At 56.3% G+C, this 12,360-nt stretch overlaps 1 protein-coding gene across 2 annotated transcripts; it reads left to right on the top strand.

The window, feature by feature from the left end:
• The first annotated feature begins 1,119 nt into the window (after window positions 1-1,119).
• On the top strand, window positions 1,120-9,885 carry PLPP2 (phospholipid phosphatase 2). 2 transcript variants are annotated; one of them, XM_006752119.3, is made up of 6 exons: window positions 1,120-1,273; window positions 4,265-4,416; window positions 4,641-4,918; window positions 8,789-8,846; window positions 9,086-9,262; window positions 9,409-9,885. In XM_006752119.3, exons 1-6 carry the CDS (start codon window positions 1,222-1,224, stop codon window positions 9,556-9,558), a joined length of 867 nt encoding a protein of 288 aa, XP_006752182.1. In that variant the 5' UTR covers window positions 1,120-1,221; the 3' UTR covers window positions 9,559-9,885. The 2 variants fall into 2 exon arrangements, with proteins under 2 accessions (XP_006752182.1, XP_030879192.2); XM_031023332.2 differs by having other exon boundaries at window positions 1,134-1,345.
• The last annotated feature ends 2,475 nt before the right edge of the window (window positions 9,886-12,360 follow it).

Genomic DNA, 12,360 nt, shown 5'->3' with positions numbered 1-12,360 from the left:
TGTCCGGTCATCCTCCCAGGAAGCAGGGTCAAGGGGGCTCTGCGTGGAAGCCCCAGTTGCCTGACCTTGGGTCAGGGGCTGCCTGTCTCTGGATCTGACTCCCTTCATCTCTAAAAAGGGCCCAGAAACATCCTCTATTTTAGGATTGTTGGAGGAGCTGGCGTGGTGAATGTGTTTTCGAGGTCAAGGGAGCAGACCCTGGGGCCAGGCCCCCTGGGTTCAAGTCCCAGCTCTGCTTCTTCCCATTGCCTGACCTAGAAAGAGGGATAGAACCTCACGTGTCATGTTTCCTGCCAGGTCAAGGCAGGGCTCTCTCCAAGGCTTCTCAGACGGTTTCAGCCCAAAGGATCTAGTAATGGCCCCTTGGGCCTCCGTTTCCCTGACTTGGATGCTCGTGACTGTTGGGCGCCTCCCAGCCCAGGGCTCCCTAGGACCTAGTTGGGGTGCGGGGCATGGGCTGTTTTCAGCTCCTGCCCCCTCTGTTTGCTCTTCTGGTTAAGGTCGGGACAGTGAGTGTGCTACATGGGAGCGGGGCCCGGTGCCAACAGCCTCCAGGGTGGGTGTTGAGGAACTTGACCTTCTGAAATGCCACGCATCACAGGAATGCCAGGATTTTAAGCGTTAGGCGTGAAGAAAAACCCCTGCAATGATGCCAGGACACTCCATCAGTTTTGGGGCACTTCCTGACTCAGAGGTACTCAGATGTACCCAGCATCTGAGTACGAGGAAACCCGGGGACACGTCCTGCCGGGTCTGCCCTCTCGCGCGCTCCTCCGTGTGTGCGTGGGTGCCTTCCTTCCTTCTGGCCACCCGCCCCTTCCCCGACCCAGCCGGCCCAACCTGCGGGTGACGCCCTGGGGGGCTCTGGACCGCTGTCCCTCAGCTTCAGCCTCCCGCCTGCGGTGGGGGAGTGCCGGGCGCAGACGACCTCTCCCGCCTCCAGACCCGGGTGGGGTCTCCCGCTGTCCCACGCAGGCACTCTCCACCCCGCCCCTCCCGGCTCCCCTGGGCGGGGCGGGGCGGGGCGGGGGCAGAGTCCGCCCCCTCCCCTCGGGCTGCTCCGCCCTCGCCCCGCCGCTCCCCTGCCTTCCCCTCCACGCCCCGCCCCGCCCTGGCAGGGCCTGGCTCGGCGGCCATGTGACCCCGCGGCCTGGCCGGGCGCGACGGGACGCGCTGGGACCGGCGTCGGGGGTCGCGGGCGCGGTCGGGGGCGGGGGCGGCATGGAGCGGAGGTGGGTCTTCGTACTGCTCGACGTGCTGTGCGTGCTGGTCGGTAAGAGCCGCGCGACCCGTGTGTTGGGGGAGGACCCCGCCCCCCGGCGGTACACGCCCCGGGCCCCCGAAGGTTGGTTTGTGGGGGCGGATCGGGGAGGCCCCTGGGGGCGCGGGACCTCGCGGACTGCCTCCGCGCCCCGGTGCCAGCGGGCGCCCTTCCCGGCCTCGGTTTCTCCCGGCCGTCCCGGGTCCCCCCGCCCGCTGCAGCAGGAAGTCGCAGCCGGGGGGGCTGCACGCGCCTCCCTCCCCGCCGCTCCCCCCTCCCCGCCGCGCCCGGCCGGGGCGGTGATTCAGGAGGGCGGCGGTCCGGGTTTGGGGCGCGGCCGCGGGTCACCCGGGCGGACCTCCACCCCCTGTCCCGGGATCGACGTCCCCAGCGGGCACACGGCTGGTCGGTGGGAGTCGGACCCCCTGCTCGGGCGGGGGAGAGATGGAGAGAAAGGCTGGGCCCCGGGCTACCCGTGAACCCGGCGCCTCCGGCGGCGCGGACCAAACCTGTCGGGCGGGTTTGCGGGCCAGGCTGGGGGAGGGGGCGGCCCGAGGCCCCCTCCCCGCCCTTCCCCCAGGGTCCCGGGAACAAAGGCCGAGTGTTTGCTCTGGGGCTGTGCGGACAATGGCCCCAGAATTCTACCCTCGGCGCGGGGAGGGGCCCCTCGGGCCTAAATCGCGCCCCCAGGACCGCTCCCTCCCCGCCCCCATTTGGGGTTCCTGCTCCTCCGGCGGGGTCGGAGGGGAAATCCCTGACGGATTGGAAAGGCCAGGCTCTCCTCCTGAGCCCCGGACCCTAACCCTGACCTCTTTGGAGTGGGCCGGTTGGCAGCAGGAAGAAGTCCCCAGGGGGCGTCTGCCAGCCCTAGCCATCATGTATTGAATACCTGTTATTTATATTTAAACATGTGTGTGGCACCTACTGTATTCTAGACAAGAAGTGACATGCACATAATGAAGCCGTTTCCACCAAACAGTCCGACGGGCAGGTTCTGTTTGCCCAGAGAGGTTCAGGCACCTGCTGGAGGTTACACAGCAGCTACCGGTGGTGCTGAGATTAGGTTGTGTTGGTTGCTTCTTTGTGCTAGGAGCTAGAGGCCCAGGCAGACCCGGCTCCCATTCTTGAAGCTTCAGCCCATAAAAAGTTGAGTTTCATAGGGTGACAAGGGGGCCCTGATGAAAATACGGGCTGTGTGTGTGTGTGTGTTTCCGGGGGTGGGGGGTGATGTAAAGGCAGGGATGTTCTGCAGGTGTCTGCCATGAGGGCATGAGCCAGTGTCCTAGGCAGAGAGAGGCCCCAAATCCAGTGCTTGGAGCTCTACTTCCCAAACCCACAGGTCTGGTTCCAGTCGAGGGTGACTGAGTCTGCAGTGGAAGGGGCTGGGGCTGGGGGACAGGAATTGGGAGACAGACCTCGCTGCCCAGGCACCTTATGCCAGCCTCTTTGCCCTGCTGCGGGGGCAGGGATGAGGCTTGACTTGATGTCTCAGCATATTCTGGCACTGGCCTCCCCCCACCCCCAACTTTGGGGGGCTCCTCCCTGGCTTCTCTGCCTCCACCCTCGCCCTCAGTGATGTACGAAAACATGCTCTGTTCCTTTGTTCCCAACTGTCTGATGTCTCCCCGCTCACTCCCAGCAAGATTCTCATTCTTTTTTTTTTTTAAGATTTTTTAGAGAGAGAGAGAGACCGCGGGAGTGGGAACACAAGCAGGGGGAGTGGGAGAGGGAGAAGCAGGCTCCCCGCTGAGCCGAGAGCCTGATGCCCAGGACCCTGGGATCATGACCTGAGACGAACGCAGACGCTTAACGACTGAGCCACCCAGGCGCCCCAAGATTTCCATTCATATAATACCCTCCACCCCCAGCCCCCAGCTCTCCAGCTCTCCAGGCATGGGCCCACCTATGGACCTTTGCACTGGCTGTTACCTCTCCCTGGTGCTCTTCTCCAGATCTGCCCTGACCTTCCTCAGCTCCCTCGAGCCACCTTTTCTGTATGGCCTACCTGACAAGCCCATAGTCTCCCTGATTCCAGTCGCTGTCCCTAAGCCTCACAGCTCCATGGGCAGACCTCTCTGTTTCCTGACTCAGCACTAAGTTTGGTCTCTTGGGAGGAGGAGGAGTTGGCCTTGTCCCTGACTCCTGTGGTATTCAGGCCACAGAAGAGTCACTCCCTTTTATACTTGTCACCTGCCGTGCTGGGGGCAAAGGGCGCCCTGCCTGTGTTTGTCACCCTCAGCTCAGCAGGGCCCTGGGACCCCAGAGCCACAGCTGCCAAAACTTCTGGCTCCTGAATGTGTCTTTGGACCGAGCTGTGGAGGCCCTTGGTCTGCCCAGGGTCTGTCGACATCTCAGCTCTGCCCCTTACTGTGGTGTGTCCCTGGTCTCTCTGGCTGGCCATAGAGCGAAGGGCAGGGAGTTTTCTCTTTTAAAAGATGCTTATTAAGCATGTGCGCAGGCTGAGCCCTGGGAAGGCTCCAGGGACAGCCTTGAGCATGGCAGACCCCCCTCAGGTGCTCGGTGAACTCAGGTATCACATGGTGCATAAATACAAACAGTGCCAAGAGACATGCAGAACAGACATTTCACCTGTGAAAGGGGTGCCAAGGTGGGCAGTCGGGAAGGCGGCTGGATGGAGCTCAGTTTGGAGGGAAGTCAGTCAGAGATGTTTTGGGCGGTGAGGATGGTTGCCAGGTTCCTGGTTGGGTGCCTGTGGAGTTTGCTCAGGGAGGAGACAGGAGGCTGGAGGGAAGTGAGGAAGGGGAGGGGGTGGGAGATGTGGGGTGGGGGCTGTACAGTGGGCCTGGGGAGGATTTTGGTGTTTATCTGTGGATGATGGGGAATCACGAGGGGGTTTTAATGGGGCAGCAGCCTCCCATTTGCCAGGTTGGTGTGGAGGTGAGAAACCAGGGGACCAAGGCAGGTGGCCCTGGGGCTTTGCTGGTGGGAGCGTGCAGCTGGGGGAGAGCCATCTGGCCACTGGCTTCTCTCCCCTGTCCCCAGCCTCTCTGCCTTTTGCCATCCTGACGCTTGTGAACGCCCCATATAAGCGAGGGTTCTACTGTGGAGATGACTCCATCCGATACCCCTACCGTCCAGACACCATCACACATGGGCTCATGGCTGGGGTCACCATCACGGCCACCATCATCCTTGTAAGGCAGAAGAGGCCTGGAGGGTGGGGGCTGGGGTGTGGGATGGTCTTTGGGGAAGAGGACCCCCTTTGGAGTTCCCAGAACCCCAGCCGACTCAGGGAGGCTGGGAGCGCTTACCCCCTTTCCGTGGGGAGGGCCAAGGCCCAGGGAGCCAGGGCTGGTGGAGACGCTCACAGCCGGCGTCCCAGCCCCGCTGCAAGGCCCCTCAGCTGCTCCCTGTGCAGGTCTCAGCCGGGGAGGCCTACCTGGTGTACACAGACCGCCTCTATTCCCGCTCCGACTTCAACAACTATGTGGCCGCCGTCTACAAGGTGCTGGGCACCTTCCTGTTTGGGGCTGCCGTGAGTCAGTCGCTGACAGACCTGGCCAAGTACATGATCGGCCGCCTGCGACCCAACTTCCTGGCGGTGTGTGACCCTGATTGGAGTCGCGTCAACTGCTCCATCTACGTGCAGGTGGAGAGGGTTTGCAGGGGAAACCCCACCAACGTCACCGAGTCCAGGTGGGTGCCGGGACAGCAGCCTTCACTCTGGGCCATGCTGGGGGCCCCCAGCCGCAGATATTCCCAGCCCTGGGGGAGGAGTGGGCCCTGCAGGAGGACCCTCAGGAGCTGAATGTGGAAGAATGAGAAGGTTAAGGAGGCAACTCCCTGAGCAGAGGATTGTGGGGGTGAGGCCAGGTGGGGCCCATGGGCCTGGGTGGTGTGGGGGCGGGAGGGGGCGGGATGTCAGACCCCACTGGCCTGCTTCTCTGCTTTGTACTCTCACAGTCTCTGATCAACTTTTCCATTAATTGCCATTATTGTTTTCCTTTTTATTATTTTATTTTAGTTTTTTAATAAGTGTTGTGATACCTCAGGTTTTTTTTTAAGATTTTTTTTATTCATTTGAGAGAGAGAGAGAGCACGAGTGGTGGGGATGGGGGCAGAGGGTGAAGCAGACTCCCCACTGAGCAGGGAGCCTGACGCAGGGCTCGATCCCAGGACCCTGGGATCGTGACCTGAGCAGAAATCAGGAGTCAGATGCTTAACCAGCTGAGCCACCCAGGCATCCCCTTATTTTCCTTTTTAAAAGATTGAAATAAAATTCACATAGCTAGGGGTGCCTGGGTGAGTCCGTTGGTGAAGCGTCTGCCTTCGGCTCAGGTCCCGATCTCAGGGTCCTGGGATCGAGTCCTGCCTCGGATCGGGCTCCCTCCTCAGTGGGGAGCCTGCTCCTCTCTCTCCCTCTGCTGCTCGCCCCCTGCTTGCGCTCGCTCGCTCTCTTGCTCACTCTCAAATCAATCAATAAAATCTTTAAAAAAATGCACATAGCTAAAATTCACTAATTTAACTATCTTAATGGGTACAATTCATTGATTTTTTAGCAATTCACAGTGTTGTGCACCCATCCCCACTATCTTACTCCAGAATATTTTCATCACCCCAAAAAGAAGCTCCATGTCCATTAGTTGTCAGCACCCTGTCCGTCCGCCCATCCCCATCCCAGTCCCCAGGCCCTGGCACCCACAAGCCCCCTCCTGCTGTGGTCGTGCCTTTCCTGACGATTCACACATGTGGAGTCCCACACCATGTGGCCTCTCATGTCTGGCTTCCTTAATGTTTCAGAGCTTACCCGTGTCGGAGCGTCTATGTGTGTTTGCTGCACCTGTTTTGGGGCTCTTGTTCAGTGGGTGTATTTTTGTGATTGTTTTGTCTTCCTGATGGATGTGCTGGTTCTCACTGTGAGCCCTTTGTCTCTCCTAGTGGTTTCGTTTTCAGGGTCTGTTTTGTCTCCCAGCAGTGTAGCCACGCTGGCTTTCTTGTGGTTGCTGTTTGCATGGAATATTTTTCCCATTTTTGTACTTTTCAACCTATTTGTGTGTTTGAACCTAAAGTGAGTCTCTAGTACACAGGCTAAAGTTAGGTTATTTTGTAAATCTATTTTGTAATCTCTGCCTTTTAATTGGAGAGGTTAATACATTTACATTCATTGTAACTACTGATCAGGAAGGGCTTCTGCTGTCTTGTTATTTGCTTTCTACATAGTCTTTGTTTTTATGCTGACTTTTACATTTCTTCATTACTGCCTTCTTTTATGTTAAATAGTTGACTATGCAAGGAGTTTGTGGCCATATGGCGCTACCCCCTTATGAGATTATTTTCACAAATTATATTTTTATACATCGTGTGTTCATCAACTTAGATTTATAATTACTATTTTATGCAGTTTTTAAAACATTGAGGTATAATCGGCATATACCACCGTATTAATTTTAGGTACACAACATAACAACGTTTGTATTTATCTTGAAATGGTCACCACAGTAAATCTAGCCAACAACCGTCCCTGTATATGCGGTTAAAAAAAATTATTAGAAAACCAGGAATCGTAAGCCACAAGTATATTAATACTGATGTTTGTATTGTGTAATTACCTTTACTGGTGCTTCTCAGGTCTTTGTGTGAGTTTGACTTACTGTCTAGTACCCTTCGTTTCTCCTGAAACGTTTCTCCTTGGTATTTCTTATAGGGCAGGTATTGGAGCAATGAATTATCAGTTTTTGTTTATCTGGGAACGTCTTAATTTCTCCTTCATTTTTAGGGGATAACTTTGCTAGATACAGAATTCTTGGTTCCTTTGAATGTGTCATCCCGCTGCCTCTGGCTTCCAGGGCTTCTGACGAGAAACCAGCTGCAAATTGAATCGTACTGAGGGCCCTTGTTCAGGAGGAGTTTCTTCTCTTGCTACTTGCATGATTCTCACTGACTGTCCTTTGGCAGGTTGATTACACCGTGTCTCTCTGAGTTTCTCCTTTGGGAGTTCATCAAGCTTCTGCGGTGTGTCGATTAATGTTTTTGATCCAATTAGGGAAGCGTTCAGCCATTATTTCTTCAAAGACTCTGCCCCTGTGTACCTCTCCCCTCTTTGGGTTCCCACTGTGTGGGTGGAGTCCCTGGTGCCCACTTCTGTTTCTCCCTTTTTTTTTACTCTCCGTTTGTCCGACTGAATTGTCTCCGTCGACTTGTGTCCATGGTTACTCTTCTGCCCATTCAGATCTGCTAGTGATCTTTTCATTTTGGATACTGCTGTTTTCAGCTCCAGAATTTCTGTTTGGTTCCTTTAGATAACCTCTGTCTCTTGGTTAGTATTCTCTATTTAGTGAGACATTGTGTAGCTCTTTGAACAGATTTTAAATGGCGGCTGAAACGTCTTTGTCCAGTAAGTCTAGTGCCTTGGCTTCCTCAGGGACGGCTTCTATTAATAGATGTTTTTCCCCTGTGTGTTGGATACACTTTTTTTTCCCTGCATGCTTTGTACTTATTTGGTTGAAAACTGGGCATTTTTTATATTGTAATGTAGCAGCTCTGGAAATAGGATTGTACTCCCCTCCCCAGGGATTGTTGTTGGTGTTTGTTACAGTTGTTGGTTGGTTGGTTAGCGACCTTTCTGAACGAATTTTGCAAATTCTGTATTCTTTGTCATGTGTGATTATGAAGTTCTTTCTGTTAGCTGGGTGATCAGCTAGTGATTTGACAGAGATTTCCTTAGACACCTGGCCCCAGGAGAAATATATCTCTCAGAGTTTACAGATGGGCTCTGTGTGCTGTGCTGGGCCTGCCTTCAGTGTGCAGCCAGGCTTCCTGTTTGTTGTGCAGTACCTGAAGGTCAGCCAGAGGTGAGAGCAAAGGGCTTCTTTCCAGAGCTCCCTGGTGGGTCTTTGTGCTTCAGCTGCTGTGCATCACCCTGGAGAGCAGTGACAAACGTTAGTTGTAAGTGTTTCAGAGCAGTGCCCCAGGTAGCTGCGTCAGCACCCGGAGAGTGGGGTACAGCCCCTCAGATCCACCAGATGGGGTCCAAACAGACAATCACAATTCTGTGCAGAGAGGTCTGTTCTGCTTTTGGTACATGTGGCCACTGTCAGCGCAATTCTGTTTGTACAGATGTTTTTCATTTCTCTTACAGATGGCTGGACCTTTAGAGTTTCTTTATTGGCTGCTTTCTCTTATCCACTGATGTCCTTTTTGCTAAAACTTGAATTTAATTCTCGTGTCAAGTACCACAGACGGAAAATAATCCTGAAACTGTGGTGTTAACTGCTTGCCGGACACAGTTGTCTGCCCTGGTTCCAAGTCTGTGGCCTACAATGTCCTTGTTAAAGACCGTGAGCCCCAGTTGGAGACTTTCTGTTGCATGGTCAGAGAAGGGAAAAGGGGCCATGTTTCCCCATTAAACCCTCCCTGTGCTGGTACCCAGACTGTGGGAAACACAGTGAGATGGGGGCCCCGGGGTTTCAAAAGCAGAAATGGGAGTGAGCTCCCCCATCCCTGAGCCTGGGCCCTGGGCTTTGTTCTCTGTGCGGCCCTCCTGATGCCTGTCCTCTCCTTTCTTAGGCTGTCTTTCTATTCCGGACACTCCTCCTTCGGGATGTACTGCATGATGTTCTTGGCGGTGAGTCTTTCTCTCAGGATTGGCTTGTGGGACTGGCCAAGTCACTGCCTTCCCTGGGCCTCAGTTTTTCCTTCTGTAGAAGGGGTGGGTGGAGGTGGTGATGGGTTGTTGGGCTGACAGGTGTGGAGGCCCCGGGCCTTCTGGCTCCGTGTTCCTGGCCCCAGAGCTCCCATCTGTGCCCTGGGTGTGGGGTGAGCCCAGCCGGCTCCTAGGCTGATGGCTGCCCTCTGGACCCCCAGCTCTACGTGCAGGCACGGCTCTGCTGGAAGTGGGCGAGGCTCCTGCGGCCCACGGTGCAGTTCTTCCTGCTGGCCTTCGCACTCTACGTTGGCTACACCCGCGTGTCTGACCACAAGCACCACTGGAGTGATGTCCTCGTTGGCCTCCTGCAGGGGGCGCTCGTGGCCATCCTCACCGTGAGCTCCCGGCCTTGACACCCCCTGCGCTGGGACCCTCTTGTCCTCCCCACTCCAGTGTTCCCCCTCAGAGCCCATTCCTCACCCCCCACTCCCTTCCCGGGTCCCCTTCCCCTGCCCCCGGCAGCTCTTGCCTTCTCTCTTAGGTTCGCTACATCTCTGACTTCTTCAAGTCCCGGCCTCCACAGCGCTGCCTGGAGGAGGAGGAGCTGGGACGGAAGCCCAGCCTGGCACTGACGCTGACCCTGGGTGAGGCTGACCGCAACCACTATGGGTACCCGGTCTCCTCCTCCTGAGGCAGGGCCCCGGACTCTGGGTCCAGCGGGGTATGAGGCTGTGTTTGTGGTCCTGGCTGGGCCCTCCCCTGGGGTGGTGATGGGGGCTCTACAGGGCTCCAGGTGCCCCGTGCTGGTGGTCGGCGGGTGTTCCACCAACCCCACCTCTTGTGCACTGGACCCACGGCCTGGGGTTGCACAGGGCGGCCCCAGTGTTGGGAAGGGGGACCCTGTGCTCTCAGCTCCCTCAGAACCCCCTTTTGTTGGATTAGAGAGCTCCAGATAGATGCTGTTTTTGTAAAGTGTAATGTATATGTGGACTTTTAGTAAAATAGAGTGTTTGCTCGACACGTGGTGTCAGCCTCTGTTCTTACGGCCGTTCTGAGCACGGTTCCTACAGCAGATGGGGGGACGCTTCCCTGCTGGGGGCTCAGCGGAGCTCAGGTGTCAGAAGTTGGTGGCGGTGTTGTAGTCTGGAGACGCAGGGAGAGTGGCCCACTCCCTCCCTGGCCTCACCCCGTGTGTGTCTTCATCTGGCTGTGGACTCGTATTGATCACACCCTTTAATAAGCTGGTAAACCTCAGTGTTCCCTGAGTTGTGTGAGCCCTAAGAGAGCAGGTCGTGGGAACGTGCAGTCTAGTCCGTGGGTCAGAGCACTGGTAACGGCCTGGGGCTGGTGGCAGCCTCGGAGGTGGGGGCGGTCTCGTAGGACAGAGTCCTTAACCTGATGCTCTCTGCGGGCAGACTGTCCGCACTGAGTTCTCAGACACTATCCCCCACCCCCCGATGTCGAAATTGGGTCTGGAAACCGAAAGAATTGTTGTTTGTGACCTGGTTAAGTGAACAAGGTGAATGAAAGTAACAGCCGGGCCCTCACGGGCTTCCTCTGGTCCTGTCGGCAAGGGGGAAGGCTGGAGGAAGCAGGCACAGCTTGGCACAGCGCCCAGGGCAAGGGTCTGGCACAGCTGTACGAGGCTCCTGCCGTTGTCTGGGCCCCGAGGAGGGCGAGGGTTGGGGAAACTCCGAGTTTGAGTTAGGGTGCAGAATTTGTCTCCATGGCCCTCCCCTCACAGTAGGGAGGTCTCTGCTGAAAGCCCCCCCTCCCCTAGTACAGGCCCCCCAATGGAGACACTCGAGCAGAAAATCAGACGGAGCTCAGAGCCTAGTCAGAGGGGCTGGAGATCTTGCTGGCAGCCTCAGGTGGCCTGCAGGGCTGTGCCCCAGGTCTGCCGCTGTGGAGCCTGAAAGGTCCCAGGTGGGGTGTGGGCCTAGGGCTGGACTCCTTATCCTCTTTCCGCTCGGGGATATTCTCCCTCCCTCCAACGGACCCTGCCCTCGGATCCTCCCATCTCGGCAGTGCCCACCTTTAACGGATGTGCCTGGGCCTCCTGGGGCTCCAAGTTTCTCCGCATCCGGCCTTCCTGGAGGACTTGTCCTGATTCTTCCCTGCTGGTCACGCACATGGGGCTCCAAGAACCAGCTCCTCTTACTCTGTCCTCAAATGACCACTCCCTGCCATTCACAGAAGGGAAGTAAAATAGAGACTAACTGCTAGAAATACATACGTTTTAAAAAAGGAGATGTGGGGACGCCTGGGTGGCTCAGTCAGTTAAGTGTCTGCCTTCGGCTCAAGTCGTGATCCCAGCGAGCCCCGAGTCGGGCTCCCTGCTCGGCAGGGAGTCTGCTCCTCCCTCTCCCTCTGCCTGCCACTTCCCCAGCTTGTGCTCTCTCTCTTTCAAATAAATAAAATCTTAAAAAAACAAAAAAAGATATGTTCAAAACCTTAGTATAGGGTTTGTAATTGGGGAAAACAGAGAAAGTGAAATTGAGGAAAATCCGGGGTCTGGGCCAGAGCAGCGGCTCAAGAAACAGAAGGCACTGTGAGTGGTGGGTCCCTCGAGCAGGGAAGACGCGAGCGAGATGCCAGGCCTCTGGAGCGGGTTGTTGAGGGGCTGGCACCTTGAGACGATTGTAGAACGTACAGAGCTCCCCCTTTCAAGGACAGTGTAAATGGTGGGTTTGGTTTTTCTACTAAATATGTGTAAAACAGGTTACTTATTATTATTTTTTTTTATTCTTATGTTAATCCCCATACATTACATCATTAGTTTTAGATGCAGGTTACTTATTTTTAAGTGTTTTATTTGTCCCCAGAAGCTGTTTTATTCCATACCCCTCGCAGGGTGTTCCGGTCAGGCCTCGGTGTGATAACGTGGCCTGGGGGCAAAGACGCAGCCTCGCAGCCCCGTGCTGGACACCGGATGGAGACGGTCTCCCCGGCCACCACGACCTTGCTCTCAGTGCTGTGGCAGGTGGGGAGGAGGGAGCCCAGATGCCGCAGAACGCCAGCATGCTGGACATCAGGAACTCGGCTTCACCACCGTGAAGCTGCTCGGGGCTGGGGGGCCTGGGCATTCTGGGACGCAGTAGAAGGCAGTGACTGAGCCCTGGCTGCACGTGAGGAGGACGTACCCAGGCTCGGGGACGGGGGGGTGTCTGTGTCAGTGAAGGGGGCGAGGTTCCCAGCCAGACCTCACAGGGAGCCGGGGATCCGGGAGCAGATGGGAATGACGGAGTTAGGTGCCCCTGTTAGCATGCGTGGCCTCACTCCCTTCCCTGGTGTGATGACCTGAAGGCCAAGACCACAGTGATGCTTTGGACCAAAACAGTGGAAACAGCCATGGTAGAAACCACTCTGAATGCGGTTTGACAGCCAATGAGGTGTAAGGAGCAGGAAAACAGAAGGTGAAGGAGGTGAGCGAGACGGAGCTGAGGGTTCAGTGGTTGGCCTTGACCAGGAGAGGGCTCGGTGCTCCACGGAG

This window comes from Leptonychotes weddellii, chromosome 1 (genome assembly GCF_054177405.1).
Source record: "Leptonychotes weddellii isolate Sample4059 chromosome 1, ASM5417740v2, whole genome shotgun sequence".
In the NCBI taxonomy this organism is placed as follows: Eukaryota; Metazoa; Chordata; class Mammalia; order Carnivora; family Phocidae; genus Leptonychotes; species Leptonychotes weddellii.
The sequence above is the reverse complement of the archived record's forward strand: the minus strand, read 5'-3'. Positions and strand labels throughout refer to the sequence as shown.

Coding starts and splice junctions, on each gene's coding strand:
- PLPP2 (XM_031023332.2), top strand. CDS start 1,222: ATGGAGCGGAGGTGGGTCTTCGTACTGCTCGACGTGCTGTGCGTGCTG. Junction 4,919..8,788: donor ACCAACGTCACCGAGTCCAG/GTGGGTGCCGGG, acceptor CTCCTTTCTTAG/GCTGTCTTTCTATTCCGGAC. Junction 9,263..9,408: donor CGCTCGTGGCCATCCTCACC/GTGAGCTCCCGG, acceptor CTTCTCTCTTAG/GTTCGCTACATCTCTGACTT.